The sequence below is a fragment of the Schistocerca gregaria genome, chromosome 1 (assembly GCF_023897955.1).
Source record: "Schistocerca gregaria isolate iqSchGreg1 chromosome 1, iqSchGreg1.2, whole genome shotgun sequence".
Classification (NCBI taxonomy): Eukaryota; Metazoa; Arthropoda; class Insecta; order Orthoptera; family Acrididae; genus Schistocerca; species Schistocerca gregaria.
In genome coordinates, this window is record NC_064920.1 from 341338474 (window position 1) to 341363585 (window position 25112).

General features: G+C 43.5%; 1 protein-coding gene across 2 annotated transcripts in view; it reads left to right on the forward strand.

Moving 5' to 3' along the window:
• Nucleotides 1-25112, forward strand: part of LOC126344437 (uncharacterized) — a 200293-nt gene that overhangs the window by 25872 nt on the left and 149309 nt on the right. For both annotated transcript variants that reach the window (XM_050002020.1, XM_050002019.1), the window contains 3 exons: nucleotides 2801-2989; nucleotides 17124-17477; nucleotides 17570-17641. In XM_050002020.1, the coding sequence (XP_049857977.1) occupies nucleotides 2801-2989; nucleotides 17124-17477; nucleotides 17570-17641 (615 nt within the window). The remainder of the gene's footprint in view (nucleotides 1-2800; nucleotides 2990-17123; nucleotides 17478-17569; nucleotides 17642-25112) is intronic.

A 25112-nucleotide genomic window follows, 5' to 3' on the forward strand; every position in this document is an offset into this window, starting at 1 on the left:
TGCTATGGCGGTGTAGACGACGACGCTCAAGTTGGTACGTTGTTCTTTGACTTCAGGAAGACATTTGACACAGCTGCGCACCACCTGTTAATGAAAAAAATAAGAGCTTATCGACGATTGGTCCAGATTTGCGACTGGATTCAAGATTTCCTTGCACAAAGATCCCAACACGTCACTTTTAACGGAACAAAATCGACAAATGTTAAGATAATATCCGAAAGTATGACAGGATCGTTACTTTTCACAACGAATGTAAGTGATCTACACTGGTGCTCATAAAATAAGGATAATTGCAGAATGTGGTGCCACACAACGTGGCACTACATAGAACTGGCGCTAATAGCATAGGCACATAGGGAAAGCATACGACACAAATCTGCAAGTCCACGGTATTTGTAATAAATTGAGAAAACCGTCCCGAAAGACATGTGCTACTAAACGCCACTGTTTTCTGCGTAGGTACCCCGACATCATTAAGGGATATGATCACCATGCACACCTACACAGGCCGCACGACTGGTTGGCATATGCTGGATTATGTGGTCGAGCAGCTGCTAGGGTATAGCCTCCCATTCTTGCACCAGTGCCTGTCGGAGTTGCTGAAGTGTCCTAGGGGTTTGAAGAATGCAGCGATACGTCGACCGAGAGCAACCAAGACGTGCTCGATGGGGTTTAGGTCTGGAAAACAGGCAGGCCACTCCATTCGCCTGATATCTTCTGCTTCATGGTACTCCTCCACGATGGCAGCTCGGTGGGGCCGTGCGTTATCATCAGTCAGGAGAAAGATGGAACCCACTGCACCCCTGAAAAGGCGGACGTACTGGTGCAACATGATGTACCGATACACCTGACCTGTTACAGTTCCTCTGTCAAAGGCATATAGGGGTGTACGTCCACCAATCATAATGCCACCCCATAGCATCAAACCACGACCTCCATACAGGTCCCTTTCAAGGACATTAAGGGGTTGATGTGTGGTTCCTGGTTCACGCCGGATGAAAAGCCGGTGAGAATCAAGGTTCAGACTGTACGTGGACTCGTCCGTGAACATAACCTGGGACCACTGTTCCAATGACCGTGTGCTATGTTCCTCACGCCAGGCTTTACGGACTCTCCTGTGACCAGGGGTCAGTGGAATGCACCTTGCAGGTCTCCAGGCGAATAAACCATGTCTGTTCAGTTGTCTCTAGACTGCGTGTCTGCAGACAACTGTTCCGGCGGCTGCGGTAAGATCCCGAGCAGGGGTACCTGCAGTACTCCGTGGCCGTCTGTGGGCACTGATGGTGAGATATCGGTCTTCTTGTGGTGTTGTACACTGTGGACGTCCCGTACTGTAGCGCCTGGACACTGAATCGTTGCAGTGATCTTGAGATCACACTTTGTGGCACACAGAGGGCCCGTGCTAAGACCTGCTGTGTTTGACCAGCCTCCTGTCGCCCTAGTATTCTATTCCTCATAACGTTATCAATATTTGTTCTTTGAGCCATTTTCAACACACAGTCACGATTAGCACGTCTGAAAACGTCTGCACCCTTACTCGCTGCAGCGTAGTCTGACATGCACCAACACACCTCTGCATATGTGGACTGCTCACAACGCCACCGTGCGACGACCGCAGGTCAAATGCACCGCATGGTCATAGCCTGAGGTGATTTAAACCCGCAAGTTCGCACCAGAGCGTTGTTTCACCATGTATCAGCATTATCCTTTATTTATGAGCATGAGTGTACCAGAAATCGTCTGAAGGTCTTTAAAACTACTTGCAGATGATGCAATTGTCTTAAAATGTAGCAATGCCAGACGACAGTACAGATTTGCAGAATCATCTGTACAGGATTGCAGGCTCTGGCAGTTGACCCTGAATGTGAATAAGTGTAACATATTGCGCATACATAGGAATAGAAATCCAATACTGTATAATTATGCTATTGATGGCAAACTGCTGGAAAATATTATCTATCGTAAAACTTCTGCGAGTAACTATCCAGAGCGACCACAAGTGGAATGACCACATAATACAAAGAATAGGAAAAGTAGACGCTAGACTGAGATTCGCGGGAAGTATCTTAAGGAAAGATTCGAATGGTTCAAATGGCTCTAAGCACCATGCGACTTAACATCTGAGGTCATTGGTCCCCTAGAACTTAGAACTACTTAAACCTAAATAACCTAAGGTTCAAAAATGGTTGGCTCTGAGCACTATGGGACTCAACTGCTGTGGTCATTAGTCCCCTAGAACTTAGAACTACTTAAACCTAACTAACCTAAGGACATCACACAAGTCCCATAGTGCTCAGAGCCATTTGAACCATCATTACGTCATGTAAGAAAAGTGTGATTTGCGTTTCGCATTATGGATGTTATCGAAATCCATGCTTGTTGCTGTTTTAAATACTCATGCGCATCACTTTCGCTATCGTTCTTGTAGACGGGTGACACCTGTACTTCCTTCAAACTACTGGGCACGTTTTTTTTATCGAGTAATTATTATTAAAAGGTGGGCTAATTCAGTCACAAATTAAGTACAGAATGTGACATTTTCTCAACGCCACTGGCACTAACATTTCACCCATGTTTTCAGTGGTATGAAAATTAAATTGGATCAGTACTCCTGAGTCCTTAGTAAAAAAAAAAAAAAAAAAAAAAAAAAAAAAAAAAAAAAAAAAAGTTTAAAAAGCAGTTTCTATAGATTGCTCGTCAAGTTTCCCGCACATTTGGACTTGCAACGTGTGATATAGTTCGTTGACGAAATTAGCTCAGGATATTAGATGTAAATAAAGTGTGCATTTGTGTCTCGCAGGAGTGGCTGTACAAGCTGACAGCCTTGCAGCAGACAAAGGCGGACAAACGCGACCGCAACGTGTACCTGTCGCAGCTGGCGCTGGCCATGGGCGACGGTGAACTCAGTGGTCCTTTCCTCAAGAGACCGCCAGAGGGCAACCTGCCCGCACCCTCGGATGTCTTTGGCCCGCCGCAGCCACGCATAGAGGTACGCTTGTCGCCTTACGACTTGTTTCATTCACCATTCATCTTTAGTATAATGGCCAAGGCATTCAGAGGAACTCTGTTGTACCACGCAATAAGATGCTCTCTCGGATAGTTATGGAGTTAACTCCACATTCAGGCGGTCCGCGGCTCGTGGTCTCGCGGTCGCGTTCTCGCTTCCCGAGCACGGGGCCTCGGGTTCGATTCCCTGTGGGGTCAGGGATTGTCACCTGCCTCGAGATGACTAGGTGTTTGTCCTCATCATTTCTTCATCATTTATGAAAGTGGCGAGATTGGGCTGAGGAAAGGTTGGGAATTTGTATGGGCGCTGATAACCGTGCGGTTGAGCGCCCCACAAATCAGACATCATCATCGTCATCAACATTCAGGCCCAGAGGAACACACGATGCTGAACGACTTCTGTGTTATTCTCTGTTCTACAGCGTCATCTGGATGGTATAAAGATGGGCAGGGCATTAGCTCCCAGCTCTTCCATCCATTGTTAGCTGCCCATACTGTGCAGCCGCAACTTCTCATTAAATCAACTCCTCAACTGACCTCACAAGGCTGCATTTACCACATAGTAATCCTCTCACCAAGGAAATGTCCCTAGCAGTACTGGAGACTGAACCTGATCCTCTGTATGGCAGTCAGAAGCGTTGACCGCTCAGCTACAGATGTGGACTGAACTCGTTTGTGAGTTAGTGAGCATGCATCATTTAGGTTGTAAACAGTGCTGGTTGCTACAGCTGAAGACGGGCTGTAGTACGGAGACTCTGTCATCTGGCCACATGTGGCCACTGGGACCATCCGACCGCCGTGTCATCCTCAGCTGGGGATGCGGATAGGAGGGGCGTGTGATCAGCACACCGCTCTCCCGGTCGTTATGATGGTTTTCTTTGACCAGAGCCACTACTATTCTGTCGAGGAGCTCTTCAATTGGCATCACCAGGCGAGACAGTTACAGGGAGTGTACAAAAAGATGGCAGCACCAAAGGCGCAACACATAACCTTGCCCAATATGGTGTAGGAAAACAGTGGGCTTTCGTAAGTTTCTAGTCGCCTCAGAATGGTTAAATGCGGGTCCTGTATGGTGTTCGAAGAAAACCTTTGCCATCCTTCCTGCAAAATAGTAGCATCTTCAGAAACGATGATAGAGGTGGACAGTGATCACGTGCCCTTCTCTCCGAAGTAGACCACAAGGGCTCAATAATGCTGAGATCTACTGATTGTGGCGGCCAGAGAAGATGCGACAATTCATCCTCATGTTCTCAAAACCAGTCCTGGACTATGCGAGCAGTGTAAACAGGGACCCTGTTATCTTGGAACACAGTATCACCATTGGGGAAAAAACAGGGAACTGTGTGATGGACATGATCAGCTAAATTTATCACATAATCCTTTGGAATAATGCGACCAGAGTGATTTTGTGGCCCGTGGAATACCACGATATGGTTTCCGAAATCATGAAACCCTCGCCGTATTTCACTCTTGGAAGCCGTGCAGCAGTACTAAGCTGATCAAATGACTTTATTACATTGCTTTGGTATCATGTTTTCCTGTTACGGGCATTTGCATTATTAAGAGTGGTTTTGTAAATCGAGCTTGCCATGCAGTTCCCTGCTTACGGAGATCTCCTCCTGCTTATGGAGTTCTCCTAGTGTTGCTTTTTGTGCTGACAGTGTTTGCGATTCCGTCATTCAGGTGTGCAAAGACTTTTGCAGCTGTCATAATCTTATTCAATGTCCGTCTGTCACGATCATTCGGTACACACATTCGTCCGCGTTGTGACATAGCGGATGATGTTTCTCCCTTTTCCCTGTATGCGGTATAAATCTTCGATGCAGTACCTGTTAATACACCAAACGGTTTACGGGAGTGTCCACCGTACAGGCACCAACAATTAGACTACGTTCGAATTCACTTAGCTCCGACATTGGTGCAGAGCCGGGTGGAGGGTCTGAATCAGAGGCTCAGACGGTTTTGCGACCGTATTGGCTGCAGATTCCTAGACTTGCGCCATAGGGTGGTGGGGTTTCGGGTTCCGCTGAATAGGTCAGGAGTTCACTACACTCAGCTGGCGGCTACACGGGTAGCGGAGGCTGTGTGGCGTGGACTGGGCGGTTTTTTAGGTTAGAAGGCCTCGGGAAAGTGGGGGATGGGCTGCAATGTCCAAGGGTGCTTGGCAATTACAGGACGTGCTTGGATCAAGGAACAGTCGCAATTTTAGTTGTAAATTGTTGTAGTTGCGCTGGAAAAGTCCCTGAGCTTCAAGCGCTAATAGAAAGCACAGAAGCTGATATCGTTATAGGTACAGAAAGCTGGCTAAAGCCTGAAATAAGTTCTGCAGAAATTTTTACGAAGTCTCAGAAGATGTTCAGGAAAGATAGATTAGGCACAATTGGTGGTGGAGTGTTTGTGTCTGTCAGTAGTGGTTTATCTTGTAGTGAAGTCGAAGTAGATACTCCGTGCGAATTGGTGTGGGTGGAGGTTATACTTAACAGCCGAATTAAGTTAATAATTGGCTCCTTCTACCGACCCCCAGACTCCGATGATACAGTTGCGGAACAGTTCAGAGAAAGTTTGAGTCTCGTAACAAATAAATACCCCACTCATACGGTTATAGTTGGTTCAAAAATGGCTCTGAGCACTATGTGACTCAACTGCTGTGGTCATTAGTCCCCTAGAACTTAGAACTACTTAAACCTAACTAACCTAAGGACATCACACACATCCATGCCCGAGGCAGGATTCGAACCTGCGACCGTAGCAGTCGCACGGCTCCGGACTGCGCGCCTAGAACCGCGAGACCACCGCGGCCGGCTATAGTTGGTGGGGACTTCAACCTACCCTCGGTATGTTGGCAAAAATACTTGTTCAAAACCGGTGGTAGGCAGAAAACGTCTTCCGAGATTGTCCTAAATGCATTCTCCGAAAATTATTTCGAGCAGTTAGTCCACGAACCCACGTGAATTGTAAATGGTTGCGAAAACACACTTGACCTCTTGGCCACAAACAATCCAGAGCTGATAGAGAGCATCATGACTGATACAGGAATTAGTGATCACAAGGTCATTGTAGCTAGGCTCAATACCATTTCTTCAAATCCATCAGAAACAAACGCAAAATAATTTTATTTAAAAAAGCGGATAAAGTGCCACTAGAAGCCTTCCTAAAAGACAATTTCCATTCCTTCCGAACTAACTATGCGAATGTAGACGAGATGTGGCTCAAATTCAAAGATATAGTAGCAACAGCAATTGAGATATTCATACCTCATAAATTGGTAAGAGATGGAACGGATCCCCCGTGGTACACAAAAAAGGTCCGAACGCTGTTGCAGAGGCAACGGAAAAAGCATGCGAAGTTCAGAAGAACGCGAAATCCTGAAGATGGGCTAAAATTTACAGACGCGCGAAATTTGGCACGTACTTCGATGCGAGATGCCTTTAATAGGTTCCACAACGAAACATTGTCTCGAAATTTGGTAGAAAATCCGAAGAAATTCTGGTCGTATGTAAAGTACACAAGCGGCAAGACGCAGTCAATACCTTCGCTGCGCAGTGCCGATGGTACTGTTATCGACGACTGTGCCGCTAAAGCGGAGTTATTGAACGCAGTTTTCCGAAATTCCTTCACCAGGGAAGACGAATGGAATATTCCAGAATTTGAAACACGAACATCTGCTAGCATGAGTTTCTTAGAAGTAGATACCTTAGGGGTTGCGAAGCAACTCAAATCGCTTGATACGGGCAAGTCTTCAGGTCCAGATTGTATACCGATTAGGTTCCTTTCAGATTACGCTGATACTATAGCTCCCTACTTAGCACTCATATACAACCGCTCGCTCACCGATAGATCTGTACCTACAGATTGGAAAATTGCGCAGGTCGCACCAGTGTTCAAGAAGGGTAGTAGGAGTAATCCATTTAACTACAGACCTATATCATTGACGTCGGTTTGCAGTAGGGTTTTGGAGCATATACTGTATTCAAACATTATGAATCACCTCGAAGGGAACGATCTATTGACACATAATCAGCATGGCTTCAGAAAACATCGCTCTTGTGCAACGCAGCTAGCTCTTTATTCGCACGAAGTAATGGCCACTATCGACAGGGGATCTCAAGTTGATTCCGTATTTCTAGATTTCCGGAAAGCTTTTGACACCGTTCCTCACAAGCGACTTCTAATCAAGCTGTGGAGCTATGGGGTATCGTCTCAGTTGTGCGACTGGATTCGTGATTTCCTGTCAGGAAGGTCGCAGTTCGTAGTAATAGACGGCAAATCATCGAGTAAAACTGAAGTGATATCAGGTGTTCCCCAGGGAAGCGTCCTGGGACCTCTACTGTTCCTGATCTATATAAATGACCTGGGTGACAATCTGAGCAGTTCTCTTAGACTGTTCGCAGATGATGCTGTAATTTACCGTCTAGTAAGGTCATCCGAAGACCAGTATCAGCTGCAAAGCGATTTAGAAAAGATTGCTGTATGGTGTGTCAGGTGGCAGTTGACGCTAAATAACGAAAAGTGTGAGGTGATCCACATGAGTTCCAAAAGAAATCCACTGGAATTCGATTACTCGATAAATAGTACAATTCTCAAGGCTGTCAATTCAACTAAGTACCTGGGTCTTAAAATTACGAACAACTTCAGTTGGAAAGACCACATAGATAATATTGTCGGGAAGACGAGCCAAAGGTTGCGTTTCATTGGCAGGACGCTTAGAAGATGCGGCAAGTCCACTAAAGAGACAGCTTACACTACACTCGTTCGTCCTCTGTTAGAATATTGCTGCGCGGTGTGGGATCCTTACTAGGTGGGATTGACGGAGGACATCGAGATGGTGCAAAGAAGGGCAGCTCGTTTTGTATTATCGCGTTATAGGGGAGAGAGTGTGGCAGATATGATACACGAGTTGGGATGGAAGTCATTACAGCATAGACGTTTTTCGTCGCGGCGAGACCTTTTTACGAAATTTCAGTCACCAACTTTCTCTTCCGAATGCGAAAATATTTTGTTGAGCCCAACCTACATAGGTAGGAATGATCATCAAAATAAAATAAGAGAAATCAGAGCTCGAACAGAAAGGTTTAGGTGTTCGTTTTTCCCTCTCGCTGTTCGGGAGTGGAATAGTAGAGAGATAGTATGATTGTGGTTCGATGAACCCTCTGCGAAGCACTTAAATGTGAATTGCAGAGTAGTCATGTAGATGTAGATGTAGATGTAGAAATACACTGAAACCAAACACAGAACACTGTTCTAACCTCGACTGACACGTACAACGTATTGAGAGCATTGCGCAGGTGCCATTGGTGGTCAAATACAACAGCGTGACCTACAGGCTTGTCTAGCATCTGCGTTTACACTAAGGTGACAAAAGCCATGGGATATCTTCTGTCTTCTTTTGCCTAGTGTAATGCAGCAGCTAGATCGACAGGGCATGGACTTTAAAAAGTCGTTGGAAGTCGCCTGCAGAAATACTGTGCCGTGCTGCCTCTAGCGGGTATAACAAAAATGTACGGCGCAAATTGCAGACACATTCCTCGCACATATACGAAGAAATTATGCTACATGAACATGGGTCTGGAAAGGCTTTGTTTCCATGTTACAAGTCTTGCTCCAACTCATTGATCATGGAAAACACACACGAACAAAATACGCCAGCATTTGGTTGCCAAAACGTCGTTTTTATTTTTTGATTAGCCTACTTCCCCGACACAGACAGTAATTAAAAATAGTTTCATTCGATGTCAGTGCAGCCTTTAATAGGCTTGAGAATGGTCATTTGAAGTCAGTGGAAAAGCCTCAAATGGAAAAAAGGTCAATGGTTATTGGTTCATGAAGGAATACATGTCTTACAGAAAATACCACATAAGTGCTGAGTGGTCAAGAGAGTAATTCAGTCTCATCATTTGCTGACAGTCGTCATAAGAAAACTGCATTCAAGGTGTAATTGTTTTTCAAATATGAGGCTGTTTGCACAGAGTAACAAAGATTTATTAACAAACACTTCACAAGTGATATCTACTAGAGGCTATATTAAACAAATATTCTGGAAATAAATACACAATTGACCTAGCTAATCAAAGGAGTTGCTAGTTGCTGCTGGGTTGCGTGAATACGAAATACAATTCGTCTCGCTATCTGTTTGTTGCGGTCTTCCGCTTGAAGACCGTGTTGACACAGCGCTTCACACTAGCCTATCCAGTGTAAGCCCCTTCATCTCTACATAACTAGTGCATCCTAAATCCACTCGAATCTGCTTACCGTTGTTAAGCCTCGGTCTCCCTCTATAATTTTCCCTCCATTACCAAACTGACGATTCCTTGATGCTTCGGAAGATGTCCTGTCAACCAATACCTTCCTTTAGGCAGTTGTGCCACAGTTTCCTTTTTGTCCTCTGTTTGATTCAGTACCTCCTCATTAGTTATACAATATACATGTTTTGATTTTCAGCAGTCTTCTTTAGCACCACATTTCGAAAGCATCTCTTGTCGTTTTGACATAACTGTTTATCGCCCACTTTTCACTTACAAACAAGGCTCCACACAAATATCTTCATAGAATATTTCCCAATATTCGGTGTTAGCTGTGTTTCTTTTTTTTCAGAAACTCTTCACTTGCTATTGCCGGTCTGCAGTTTATATCCTCTCTACTTCTACATTCTCAACTACAGCTTCCCTTTCAATTCCTTGAAGTCTTACAACTGCAGTCTAGTGCCTCTACAGGGCTGCAGATAATCTTGTGTCGCTGTGTTTATCCCTGATACCTCCAGAGCTTCAATGAATGTATTCTAGCCAAGATTGTCAAAAGCTTTTTCTAAATGTACAAATGCTATAAACAAAGATTTACCTTCCTTCAGTCTGCTCAATCATCGACTCGTTAGCTGCACGCAGTAGCCTTGTATTCACAGTGGATGCACTTAGCAAGACTTTCGTTTGATTAGTAACAGAGTGGCAAAGTATTCAGAAATTGACGCGTTAGCTGCGATTACAATTGATATGCAACTCAGTGTGGCCCCAGTCACATATAAGTGCCTCACAGCAGTTTGCTCATATATGTCGCTTGTTAGATTTCGACAGTGCCTCTATTTTTGTTTGAAAACTTGTCAATAACTCACTGCGATCATGATTCACATACTCCTTGTATTTGAACTTCATGTTCACGTTTGCCTTTGAGTCAATAAATCTCATTGTAAAACTGTAGGTCAGAATTTTCTCTGTTGAACTGCACTATTCCCCGGCATTTATATTTCAGAAGAGAAATAATAATCAATCTCTTAATTAAATTTATTTGAGATTTAAACGGATCAAGATGGGTTGACAGATTAATTCAGCACCTTTCCTTGTGTATAAGTGATGAAAAATGCAGTAAATGAAGCAGGCAAAAAGGAATACAAACGTCTCAAAAATAAGATCGACAGGTAGTACAAAATGGCTAAGCAGAGATGGCTAGAGGACAAATGTAAGGATGTAGAGGCTTATCTCACTAGGGGTAAGATAGATACTGCTTACAGGAAAATTAAAGAGATCTGTGAAGGAAAGAGAAAAACTTGCATGAATATCAAGAGCTCAGATGGAAACCCAGTTCAGAGCAAAGAAGGAAAAGCAGAAAGGTGGAAGAAGCATATAGAGGGTCTATACAAGAACGATGTACTTGAGGACAATATTATGGAAATGGAAGAGGATGTAGATGAAGATGAAATGGGGCATATGATACTGCGTGAAGAGTTTGTCAGAGCACTGCAAGACCTGAGTCGAAACAAGGCCCCGGGAGTAGACAACATTCCACTAGAATTACTGACAGCCTTGGGAGAGCCAGTCCTGACAAAACCCCATCATCTGGTGAGAAAGATGTATGAGACAGATGAAATACCCTCAGACTTCAAGAAGAATATAATAATTCCAATCCCAAAGAAAGCAGGTGTTGACAGATGTGAAAATTACCGAATTATCAATTTAATAAGTCACAGCTGCAAAATACTAACGAGAATTCCTTAAAGACGAATAGAAAAACTGGTAGAAGTCGACCCCTCGGGGAAGATCAGTTTGGATTCCGTAGAAATACTGGAACAAGTGATGCAAAACTGCCCCTACAACTTATCTTAGAAAATAGATTAAGGAAAGGCAAAACTACGTTTCTAGCATTTGCAGACTTAGATAAAGCTTTTGACAATGTTGACTGGAATACTCTCTTTCAAATTCTGAAGGCGGCTGGGGTAAAATACAGGGAGCGAAAGGCTATTTACAATTTGTACAGAAACCAGATGGCAGTTATAAGAGTCGATGGGCATGAAACATGAAAGGGGAGCAGTGGTTGGGAAGGGAGTGACACAGGATTGTAGCCTATCCCCGGTGTTATTCAGTCTGTATATTGAGCAAGCAGTGAAGGAAACAAAAGAAAAATTCGGAGTAGGTGTTAAAATCGATGGAGAAGAAATAAAAACTTTGAGGTTCGCCGATGACATTGTAATTCTGTCAGAGACAGCAAAGGACCTGGAAGAGCAGTTGAACGGAATGGACAGTGTCTTGAAAGGAGGATATAAGATGAACATCAACAAAAGCAAAACGATGATAATGGAATGTAGTCGAATTAAGTCGGGTGATGCTGAGGGAATTAGATTAGAAAATGAGACACTTAAAGTAGTAAAGGAGTTTTGCTATTTGGGGAGCAAAGTAACTGATGATGGTCGAAGTAGAGAGGATATAAAATGTAGACTCGTAATGGCAAGAAAAGCGTTTCTGAAGAAGAGAAATTTGTTAGAATGCTTAAGATTAGATGGGTAGATCACATAACTAATGAGGAGGTATTGAATGGAATTGGGGTGACGAGGAGTTTGTGGCACAACTTGACTAGAAGAAGGGATCGGTTGGTAGGACGTGTTCTGAGTCATCAAGGGATCACCAGTTTAGTATTGGAGGGCAGCGTGGAGTGTAAAAATCGTCGTGGGAGACCAAGAGATGAATACACTAAGCAGATTCAGAAGGATGTAGGTTGCGGTAGGTACTGGGAGATGAAGAAGCTTGCACAGGATAGAGTAGTATGGAGAGCTGCATCAAACCAGTCCCAGGACTGAAAAGCACAACAACAAGTGATGTGTACCCTCAAGAGCACTACAGTGTGGCGAGATTTTACGTTAGTGGGCTATGGCTGCTGATGATCTACGTGAGAACATTTGCTAACAGCATAACATTACCTGCAGCGCCTCTCATAGGCTCGTGACCATGAGTCCAGATTTCAGTTTGTACGAGCTGATGGTCGGGTTCGAGTGTGACGCAGACCCCACGAAGCCATGGAGTCAAGGTGTCAACAAGGCTCTGTGCAAGCTGGTAGTGGCTCCATAATGCTGTGGGCTATGTACATGGAGTGGGCTCCGTGGATGTTCCACTATTTGGAGACCATCTGCTGCCATTAATGGACTTCATGTAGCCAAACAACGATGGAATTTCTATGGATGACAGTGAGCCATGTCAGTGGGCCACAACTGTTCGCGATTGATCTGAAGAACGTCTTGAATAATTCGAGCGTAATGTGTGGCCACCCAAATTGACCGACATGAATCCCTTCGAACATTTATGGGGCGTAACCGAGAGGTCAGTTCTTGCACGAAATACTACACCGGCAACACTTCCGTATTTGTGCACGGCTATAAAGGGTGTAACATAAATGTACGGCACAAAGTGCATGACACATTCCTCACATGTAGATGAAGAAACTGTGTTATGGGAACATGGGTATGGAAACGCTTTGATTCCATGTTACAACTCATTTTCTCCAACTCATCAGTCATTGGAAACACACGAGAATAGAACGTTAGAATCATGGGGAACCTGCACTCTTGGTGACGTACGGTTACGTTGTGTTTTGTCTTACACGTCCTTGTTACCATTCAACGTACGTCATTGCCTGTTTACAGATAACACCACTTGTTCCAGCGCTCAGTACGCTGTTGCAAGCACACTGATTACCACATTGAGGTAATCATAAATTTCGCTCGTGCAATGGCAGTGTACAAAAATGCAGAAATGGCAGATGTATGAATTAACTGACGGCTGTGGCGTTCCCACTCAACGTTTCTACCGGTCCAGATTTCCAGGACGAAGGTAACCCTACAGGAAAACGATTGAAGCCACTGATAGTCGTCTTAGGGAACATAGAGCATTTAAGCCTGATACTCTCAGAGGGGGAGCCGTAGAAGGACGAGATAACCGGTACAGGAGGCGCCAATTCTTCATGCAGTTGACAACGACAGTACTGTCAATACAATACATGCTCGGCTAACTCAGTTGGTAGAGCACTTGCCCCCGAAAAGCAAAGTTCCCGAGTCCGTGTCTCGGTCTGGCACACAGTTTTAATCTGTCAGGAAGTTTCATATCAGCGCATACTCTGCTGCAGAGTGAAAATGTCGTTCTGGCAATATCGAATATGTTTCTCTTTTTAAAAAAAGCTCCTTCAGAAAATTGAGGAAATAGCTACGTCGACCTTAATTCCAACTTCCTCACCAACAATTTCGACATCCGAACATTTTCGTGCTTTTTTGTGCCGGAAGAAAGGAGCAGAGAGACAGTGAAGGTGGAAGAAGGAGGAGAGAGTGACAGAGGTAAGAGAGAGAGAGAGAGAGAGAGAGAGAGAGAGAGAGAGAGAGAGAGAGAGAGAGAGAGAGAGAGACAGACAGAGAGAGAGGAGACAATGATGGTGGGAGAGAAAAGTGGCAGTGAAAGAGAAAGAGAGATGGAGAAGATAATAGAGTGGGAGCCAAAGACAGAAGAGACATTTATGGTAGGTAAGAGACAGTAGCGGTAAAAGAGAAAGAGAGATGAATGGAGATAGAGACACTGGGAGCAGATGATAGAGGAGACAGTGGACATAAAAAATACAGGTGAGTGGAGACCGTGCATAGGCATGGAGGGTCTGGCCGTTTCCAGACCGGCGATCTTTAATATGTAGGCGTAGGGGAAGGCGCATTTTGGATAGAAACCACCTCTTCCCTTGCAGCAAAAGATATTATGCTTTTTAGCGACCTGCTGTGGCTGAGTCATGCTCTGCTGCTGCTGTAGAACCTGACGGCAGGCAATGCACCCGAAGGCGTGTCGAAGGGGTTACCTGTTCTCAGGCGCTAGAGCAGCAATGAGGCAAACACTCAATTGAATGTGTGTCACAGTCTCTGACAGGTACATTTTTAATGTGGTCAACAAAGATGCGTGAGTGACACCGAGGGTCCTGCCGAACTGAGTGGTATAAGAGGGACCCTTTGGCGTTTTGTTCACACACGTGTCAAGTGTTGCAACGCCCCCATGATCAAGCCACAGGAAGGCGCAAAACAAAAAGACTGAAAAAGCATAAACACCCTTTACTATCTCGGATCACACTCAAATTTCGTCTAATGAGTTTCAACAGCCCCTAGTAGCTCCACCCTTTGTATCAGAGCAAAAATTGCGGTCGTCCTTTATTCAAAAGGGGTCAGATCACGTTCAATGTGTTTCAGGCCCGCTATGTCCTCAGAGTTGGACTGAAGCGTCGGAGGGTTGTCAGCAATGTCATATGTTGTCAAGAGCTTCGTCCTGTTGCTCATCGCACTGGGAATTGTCGTTGTCGACCGCTAAAGGTGTGGTAACCAATGCCCCGAGAAAAAACTTGTGGTTTCCTTGACGCCCTTTACGCCACCTCCTCAGACCTTCTCGTGTCGATTCCTAGCGGCAGTGTGTGTCTGAAATGTTTCAGTCGGCACCCCATCAGAAAACCCCTTTGTGTCGCGCTTATGACCTCCATAGCAGAGGTGTCAAAAGAAAGATGAAATATTGGTAAAAGGTCGTATGACAACCTTCCTATCGTGAAACACGTCCACGACGGCGTTGGGCAGAAGTGTGGTGAAATTTAGTGCCAATATGACATCATTAGCGCACCTCACAACGAACACGAACTTCTGAACTGTGGCATTTTTTATCGCATGTGTCGACACATTGATGTCTGAAACGTCGCCGAGCCCGTGGTTGACGTCGCAGGGCGTGACGCTCTTGCACCGTTACAGAATAATGTTGTAGGCAACGTAGAGCCAAATTTCGTAGTTACGCATCACAGCTGGAAACAGTTACGGGGTTTTGAAAAAGTGATTCTTTAATTGTGTTGTGAAGTGCATTGTGTACGAATATATTGTCCTGCATCACTTTCGTAATTTTTCCATTTGAATACTTAATCGTATGCGATATTCTTCCTGCCTTAAGCTACAGATGTGCCCTTCCTCAGTCGATGTTTGAGATCTCAAGGTCTCTGGTATAGTCTATGAAGGAATTTCTCTTTCCAGTGAAAGAACTTTCCCCCTCCTAACAGCCGTGTACACCGCAAGTCTCTAGAGGAACGGAAGGTTCCAAATGATTGGAAAAAAGCACAGGTAGTCCCAGTCTTCAAGAAGGGTCGTCGAGAAAATGCACAAAACTATAGACCTATATCTCTGACGTCGATCTGTTGTAGAATTTTAGAACATGTTTTTTGTTCCCGTACCATGTCGTTTTTGGAAACCCAGAACCTACTCTGTAGGAATCAACATGGATTCCGCAAACAGCGATCATGTGAGACCCAACTCGCTTTATTTGTTCATGAGACCCAGAAAATATTACATACAGGCTCCCAGGTAGATGCAATTTTCCTTGACTTCCGGAAGGCGTTCGGTACAGTTCCACACTGTCGCCTGATAAACAAAGTGAGAGCCTACGGAATATCAGACCAGCTATGTGCCTGGATTGAAGAGTTTTTAGCAAACAGAACACAGCATGTTCTTATGAATGGAGAGACATATACAGACGTTAAAGTAACCTCTGGCGTGCCACAGGGGAGTGTTATGGGACCATTGCTTTTCACAATATATATAAATGACCTAGTAGATAGTGTCGGAAGTTCCATGCGGCTTTTCACTGATGATGCTGTAGTATACAGAGAAGTTGCAGCATTAGAAAATTGTAGCGAAATGTAGGAAGATCTGCAGCGGATAGGCACTTGGTGCAGGGAGTGGCAACTGACCCTTAACATAGACAAATGTAATGTATTGCGAATACATAGAATGAAGGATTCTTTATTGTATGATTATATGATAGCGGAGCAAAAACTGGTAGCAGTTATTTCTGTAAAATATCTGAGAGTATGCCTGCGGAACGATTTGAAGTGGAATGATCATATAAAATTAATTGTTGGTAAGGCGGGTACCAGGTTGAGATTCATTGGGAGAGTCCTTATTAAATGTAGTCCATCAACAAAGAAGGTGGCTTACAAAACACTCGTTCGACCTATACTTGAGTATTGCTCATTAGTGTGGGATCTGTACCAGGTCGGGTTGACGGAGGAGATAGAGAAGATCCAAAGAAGAGCGGCGCGTTTCGTCACAGGGTTATTTGGAAAGCGTGATAGATGTTTAGCAAACTCAAGTGGCAGACTGTGCAAAAGAGGCGCTCTGCATCGCGGTGTAGCTTGCTGTCCAGGTTTCGAGGGGGTGCATTTCTGAATGAGGTATAGAATATATTGCTTCCCCTTACTTATACCTCCCGAGGAGATCACGGATGTAAAATTGGAGAGATTCGAGCGCGCACGGAGGCTTTCCGGCAGTCGTTCTTCCCGTGAACCATACGCGACTGGAACAGGAAAGGGAGGTAATGACAGTGGCACGTGAAGTGCCCTCCGCCACACACCGTTGGGTGGATTGCGGAGTATAAATGTAGATGTAGATGTAGTGTTCCGATAGTTTCTTTTGAGTCTCAGTTCTGATGCTACGCAGTGTAAATGAACTAGCGTAATTCTGTTTACTTGCAGCTTGACGTTTCTTGTGATCGTCTTAACCAGAGCCACAGTTTCAATGGCTGCATTTAACACCTCACAGAATATTAGCTGACACTTAAGAAGGTCATTCATACACTGACTCATATGTCTGCCAAATCAAATCTAGAATAATAATATGACGTCTCTTTTTGTGTCATATTTCACCTTCTTACTTCGCCTGTCACATAAAAGTTTTACTTTATTTTACTAGTGATATTACATCATAACACAGAATTTTTTCCAGAAATCATGCTAGCACCCATTATAAACCTACGATTACATCAGTAAACCAAGGACGGATAGTGATTTGACATTTTCTGTCATTGTTTTAGGTTCCCCCTGAGTTCAAGAAAATTGATAAAACTGAGGATCTCACCACTACGTACACATCGAAAGACGGACGAACGTACGTTGCCACAAAGTCACTGGGGAAGGATCACGGTGCTTACACCTACATAGGGATATCCCTTGCTGACAAAGAGCCGCTTTGGGTAGGTGGAGACGCTCCGACCGGCCCATGTTATGGTTTCGAGCGACACTTCGAGAGGCCGCAAACTTTGTACTCGAAACCCCGCCCGCGACCTCCGAGTACTATTTTTGCTATGGAGCAGGAAGGAGGTGGCGGTGACAGTCCAGACGACACCAAGATCTTCACTGACTACGTGACTGGAGCCAAAGATGCCCAGGTGAGCACTATGACACAATGCAGCTTGTGCAAAGTAAATCTGAAGACCATGAGTTTAGAAGTATTGCAGCACTACTTTTATGCACTTTTTAGATGTCGGGGACTCATGGCAAAGACTTCCAGCCACAAACAGCAGAGGTAGTGGACAAAGAGCTCCGCCTGCCAGTAAGTATGATCAATATTCAGTGTACAATTTCTTCCTGAAATCGTTGTTAGTTATGCTATGTAAAGATCCTCATGGTTGACATATGCATGTATTCATCGCCGAAATAACAAATGTAACATTTTTTTTACTGCTGAAGAAATGGAAGGTATACGGAGAAAAGATGATGTATTTTTTCCCCTTTTGAACAAATGGATTTTATGCAACGTTTTCGCAGTGTCTGGAATCACCTCTAAATAGCTAATCTGGAAAGTCTATAAACACACATCAATGGCTATCACAACCTCTTCATTGTATTCAAAACGATAACAAGTCTCAAATTTCTTTAAGCTGTTGTAATTGTTGCCTTCAGTCGGAAGACTGGTGTGTCGCAACTCTCCATCCTAGTCTATCCTATGTAAGCCTCGTCTGTGCATTGCTTCTGCAACCTACATCCACTTCAAATTGCATGCTCCTTTCAAACATTGATCTCCCTCTACAATTTTACCACCAACCCTTCTCGTCAGTTGCCAGATTGACTAGTCCTTGATGTATCAGGATATGTCCTATCAAGCGACTCCTTAATTTAGTGAAGCTGTATCATAACTTCCAGATTGAATTTTTCACTCTGCAACGGGGCGGTTATCGTTGACCACGCGGTACTGGGATTACGCTCTGTATGAGTCTTCAAAGCCGCGTTTGAAGTGCCGTCGGACGTAGTCATTATGGCTATACGACTTTATGGGATGGGATGTCAGGGCAGAAAATAGTAATTCTATTACAGCTAACAAATTGTTAAAATTATTGAGAAATGAAGAAGGTAGCCAAAGAATAGTTTGGTTGCAGCAATAAGACATAGTTTTTTGGAGTTCTTTAGTAGCTTACGAAGCAACTTACTATGATAGCTGTTTAAAGTGTTGACTGTTTGCACATCACTTCCTTTTTTGTAAGCCGGAACACTCTTACTGTTTTTTCAGTAACGTACTTTCGCTCTGTTCACCGTCTTACGTTCTTCATTCAGAATGGATTGTGGGACACTGATTTGTTGAATAAATACTTCAATTTCTCCAGTATATTCATTTGCGTCCTTTACTGTGCCAACGTGTTTTTCTTCTGCTAGATGAAGTGCACGTGAAGATATATCGAGATTATTCATCCTTTACGCATCCACATGCTCTCAGAAACCATATATCAAATGTCTTCTGAGTGTATACAACTTAGAATGACAGAGAGTTATCGCAAGGTAGGTTTCTACTGAACTGACTGATTATACTGATAGTTTCCTGTTACGGACTTGAACACAGTGTTCTATTGATAGGAGGAAAGTTTGGGTTTATATCAGTTCCACGATGGGATCATTGAAGACAAAGTACAAGCGCGGATTGGACAAGGTTGGGGAAGAAAATCGGTATGTCTGTTTCAAAGGAATCTTCCCAGAATTTACCTTAATCAGTGGAAAACTATTTCTGAGTGGACTCCCAAAGCGAGCTCGTGTCTGTGTCACTGCTGCACCACGCCTCAGTGTTCTGTTGGAGATCATTTTGATTTGAAAAGAAATGGCATCCCAGACCAGCTCTCCTGGTTGTTGGGTCGTATGTCAGGCGACAATCAGATTGCTAACCCACCCGCCATGTGGGTGTCTCCAGACACATCTTCAGCATGAAATCTCAGTGAGTTCCGTTAAGATTATTTATTGAAAACAGCCTACGAAGCGCATAAGATTTACAAAAAACGCAGTTCCTCACAGACACACACACACACACACACACACACACACACACACACACAAAGGTTCAGTTATGTGACAAAGACGAAACCCTCTGTCCTGCTGTCCAAAGGTTCAATTGTACACATATGAGAAAGATATGAAAAACTCGCATTACACAGGTATTACAATACATTTCATTTTTCTTTTAATACTGACGCTTCCTCCAAAGAAGGTGAGTACTGAGTTTTACATGGATTTAATCTTCTGCACTCGAGTTCTTTCACGTAGCATCTCGATTCCAACCCTTTCCAGTGGCTTGGTTTGTAGATCAGGTAACTAGTTGGTTCCGGCAATGTGTTCTAATTCAAGGTCCCCCTACAAGAATCTTTCCCTGATGTAGAAGTGTTGGACTTCTATGTGCTTTGATTTTCGATTATATGTTGGATTTTTGGACAGTTTTACTGTACTTGCAATGTCAACATACAGTGTACAACTATTCACTTGTTTGGAAGTCCCAGTCAATTCATACAACAACCTTTAAAACCAGATTAGCTTCTTTGTTCCTTCACTGGCTGATATCATTTCTGCTTCTACAGTAGGTTTGCCACTGTCTTTTGTAATTGACTGGTCCATGGTACAGCCTCATGACTGATAGTTGTGATGACAGCTATTGTTGAACGTCTCATGCCCTTGTCACCAGCATAATCAGCATTACTGTATACCTCCAACCTCTTTTTGTTGTTGTACTTAATTACGTAGTTCGCTGTATTCTTCAAGTATCTAAAAATTCGTTTTACTTGATTCCAGTCTTGAACTGTAGGATCTTCCATTGCTCTAGCTGTTTTGTTCACTGCAAAAGCAATATCCAGACGTGAGACTGTAGTCAAATACATCAGACAACCAGCTGCCTCTCGGTATGGTACTGTGGCTGTGATCTTCCGTTTGACATTATTTTCTTCGCATCTAATTGGAGTAGAAACTCCATTAGACTCAGCCATTCCAAATCTTTTCAGAATTTTCTTTGTGTAGTCTGTTTGGTTCACTGTTGTTGGCCTGTCTTCATTTTGCAGTATCTTCATTCCCAAAAAGTTGTTGAGAGCCTCTCTAGTTGTGTGAAACTCCAGCTTTAACATCTACGTTAACTCTTCAATATCTAATCTGTTTCTGCCCACAACTAAACCATCATCAACACAGATTGCAACATGTAGGCACTCTTGTTGCTCTTATGGAAGAAGAGACATGGATCAGCACCACTGTTTTTAAATCCAGCCTTCATCATGAAGTCTAGGAAACATTTGCTCCAACAATGTGGTGCCTGTTTGAGACCATACAGACTTTTCTTCGGCAAACAAACACGCTCAGTACCATCTTCAAAATCTTCAGGTTTTTCCTTTTATACATCTTCTTCGAGTACATCTTTCAGAAAAGCTGTTTTGACATCAAACCGGTTGAGCTTCAATATCTCTGCAGCAGCCACTGGCAACAGAATTCGAATTGTATCATAGCCGGCCGTGGTGGCAGAGCGGTTCAAGGCGCTTCAGTCTGGAACCGCGCTGCTGTTATGGTCGCAGGCTCGAATCCTGCCTCGGGCATGGATGTGCGTGATGTCCTTAGGTTAGTTAGGTTTAAGCAGTTCTAAGTTCTACGGGACTGATGACCTCAGATGTTAAGTCCCATAGTGCTCAGAGCCATTTGACCCATTTGAATTTTATCATAACAAATGATAGGCCTGAACGTTTCTTCATAGTCAATTCCTTGTCTTGGTACATGTCCTTTGGCCACAAGTCGACCCTTGAAACGAACTTTCCCATTTTCTGCAGTTTTGTTTCGTAAGACACATCGATTTTGCAAAATCTGTACATCACTTGGACCCACAACTAATGTCCAAGTATTACTCTCTTTCAGAGACTTTAACAGCCTCCAGCCACTTATTTTTATTGCTTGACTGCAAAACTTCTGCATGTAAACTTGGATCCTTGTCCCTGATGATAGGTCTTTCAGCCATGTACACTTAATATCCACTGGTCATCCATTGTGGTTTCTTCCTCTCACGCTTGCTTCTTCATTTCTCACTCAAAACTTTGCTTCCTCCAGAACTTGATACCTAATCCAAATCTTCTCCCTCCTTATTACTTCCTCTGGAACTTAACGTTGTCTCTAAGTCTTCTTCCACTTCACTTACCCTTTCTATTCTCTCGTCATGGCTGACAGCTTCTGATTCATTTTTCTTATCAGAAGTCTGATTAGGCTTACTATGTTGAACAGGGTCTTTACCAGCCACTTCAAATTCAACAGCACTGGTGCGCAGATTACATACAACTTCAGGCTTGAATTTGACATCATGACTTAGTACAACTTTTCTTTGAGATGGAATCCAGACTCTAAAGCCATTTATGTCATTTATGTACCTCACAAGATGTCTAAGCACATCCTTGTCATCAAATTTTGAACGAAAATTCTTATTCACATGTACATAACATTCTGTTCCAGATTCTCAGATGATCCAGGCTGCGTACTGGTCGTCCATGCTACAGTTCATATGGAGGTTTGTGTTCAGTAGAGAACTTCCCTGTGTGATTTAAAAGATATGCAGCAGAGTTGCTTGCTTCTGCCCACAGTTCCTTTGGCAATTTACTGGGGAACATCATAGAACGTGTACACTCCACAGTAGTGCGGTTTTCTCTTTCTGCAACACCATTTTGCTGCGGTGTGTAAAGTGGACTGATGCAATGCTCTATGCTTCTACTTGCCAGCAATTGTGAGACTTTCTTGCTATCGAACTCTCTTCCTCCATCGCACCTGATCTGTTTGACAACATGGCCATTTGTCTTAGCTTCATTCAAGAACTATACCAGAACTGTGCTGAATTCACATTCCTGCTTAAGAAAGAAAATTTTACGGAACTTGCTAAAATCATCTTTGATTCTTAACTAATAGCGAGCTTTTCCGAGAGACTCTGTAGACATAGGTCCATTTACGTCAGCATGGATTTGTTCACCTGCAACCATTGGTCGATTCATTCTGTTCCTGAATGGCGTTTTCCGAGTGCACATCCATCACATAATTCTTCTTTGCACCCTTCCACGTTGATGTTCACCTGCTTCAAGATGCATTTCGTGTGTTGTTTGTGTTGATGTCATGGTAAACTTGCAGCATGTCTGACGATATCACCAAATACACTTGAGCTGGCTGTACTGGTTTAACGTCACATATGTCAAGAACTTAGAGACCATTGGTGACATGACCAATCGTCATTGTTTTGCCAGTCATTTTGTCTTCAATTTCGATACTTTTGTCATTAAGTCTAGTACAAAAACCTCTTCGTGCAGTTGCTTTGACAGAGAAAAAGTGTGCACTCGCTTTAGGAAGATAAAGTTCATCTTTCAGTTCACCGATTTTTCTGGCATTATTCAACTGCATCTGAATTTTCACAGTTCCCTGTCGACGAGCCAACATGCTCACATCTCTTTCTTCAGGGATGGCGAATCTCGTATATGGTACGAAATATTGTTTATTTGCAGCGATGTGATCTGTGCACCACTGTCGCAGTTAGCCGCTGCTGCTGCAAATTTGTTGCATAAACGTTACACCATACACCATTGCCGTGGAAGTGGACAACGCGCACGTAATCCATGCAGTAATAAACAGCGACGGACTTACCAACTGTCGACTCCAACACAGTTTTCGACTGAAGCACTAAAACATGTGATAAAAATGCATCATTCTTTTCCATGTTCTTTTCAGAGTGATTGATGTAAATGTTATCTGTCTTTTCTGTTGGGACACTCTGCTGCCCAGTGGCCTACCTGCCCACATTTGTGTCAAGGAAATCTTTGTATAGTTAAATATTCTTTCTCGATTTAATATTACCGATGTCGTCACTTTTGTTTCGCTGAATTTTCTTTTTTGGGCAACTTCGTGTAACAAACGCAGCTGTTTCAACCACATTTTGATCACCCAATTCAATGGTGCACAGTTTTTCAATAAAGAGTTTCACACTTTGATTTTCAGATGGAATCATGTCCCACAGGTCCTTGAAATTATCATATTCTTTGCCTAGTGTGAAGAGAGTTCGGCCATTTAAAATTATTTCATACACATCATTTTCATTGTGCTTCTGCAATTCGTCATTCAAATCCACGAAAAGCTACTGCAGTTTCGCGTCGTGTGGGATAATGTTCTTTTCGGCGTCACGTCGACAACGAAAAAATGCTTCTATCAACATGATCAGACGTTGTGTACTGCTTCGTTCTAATCGTGCATGTAACGTATCCCAAATTTCACTTACAAGGGTGCATGTTAACAAGAGCTCCTAACGCACTTGGTAGTAAACTTGCTGCTTTCGCATCGTCTATAAACCACTCCGCGGTCCCATCGTGCGGCAATTCAGGACACTTACCGTTTACCGTGTCTTCAAGCGCATATGCTCGCAACAGCATCGACATGTGATACTTCCACTTCGCCCAGTCTTCAGGTGCTTCGAGTTTTTCCACTTGCAATTTGTAATCACCATCACCGGCTGCCATTTTCGTTGAACACACAAACAAGGGGCCAATCCACGCTATTTTAGTCACGAGCGGAAACAATTACTTTGCGGCAGTTCACACGTGGCCTGGGTCCATAACCTGTTAAAATTATTTATTGAAAACAGGCTACGAAATGCATAAGATTTACAAAAACGTGGATCCTCATAGATAACCGTTACACACACACACACACACACACACACACACACACACACACACAAAGGATCAGTTTTGTGACAAAGACGAACATCCTCTATTCGACTGACCAAAAATTCAAATTGTACCACTATGACAAACATACGAAAAACTCACATTACACAAATATTACAATACATTTCATTTTTCTTTTAACATTGACAAGTACCATTTGGAATTGAGCCCCGAAGACCACCTAAAACGTGTCTGGAGATGCTAAGTGCCGATAAGCGTAGAGACTACCATTCAGTGTTTTTATTCTATAGTCTTCTCAATTATTACACGTTGTTGTTGTGGTCTTCAATCCAGAGACTGGTTTCATGCAGCTCTCCATGCTACTCTATCCTGTGCAAGCTTCTTCATCTCCCAGTACCTACTGCAGCCTACATCCTTCTGAATCTGCTTAGTGTATTCATCTCTTGGTCTCTCTATACGATTTTTACTCTCCACGCTACCCTCCAGTACTAAATTGGTGATCTCTCGATGTCTCAGAACATGTCCTACCAACCGATCCCTTCTTCTAGTCAAGTTGTGCCACAAGCTCCACTTCTCCCCAATTCTGTCCAATACCTCCTCATTAGTTATGTGATCTACCCATCTAATTTCAGCATTTTTCTGTAGCACCACATTTCGAAAGCTTCTATTCTCTTCTTGTCTAAACTATTTATCGCCAACGTTTCACTTCCATACATGGCTGCACTCCCTACAAATACTTTCAGAAACTCCTTCCTGACATTTAAATCTATAATCGATGTTAACAAATTTCTCTTCTTCAGAAACGCTTTCCTTGCCATTGCCAGTCTACATTTTATATCCTCTCTACTTCGACCATCATCAGTTATTTTGCTCCCCAAATAGCAAAACTCCTTTACTGCTTTAAGTGTCTCATTTCCTAATCTAATTCCCTCGGCATCACCCGACTTAATTCGACTACATTTCATTATCCTCATTTTACTTTTGTTGATGTTCATCTTATACCCTTCTTTCAAAAAAGACACAGTCCATTCCCTTCAACTGCTCTTCCAAGTCCTTTGTTGCCTCTGACAGAATTGCAATGTCATCGGC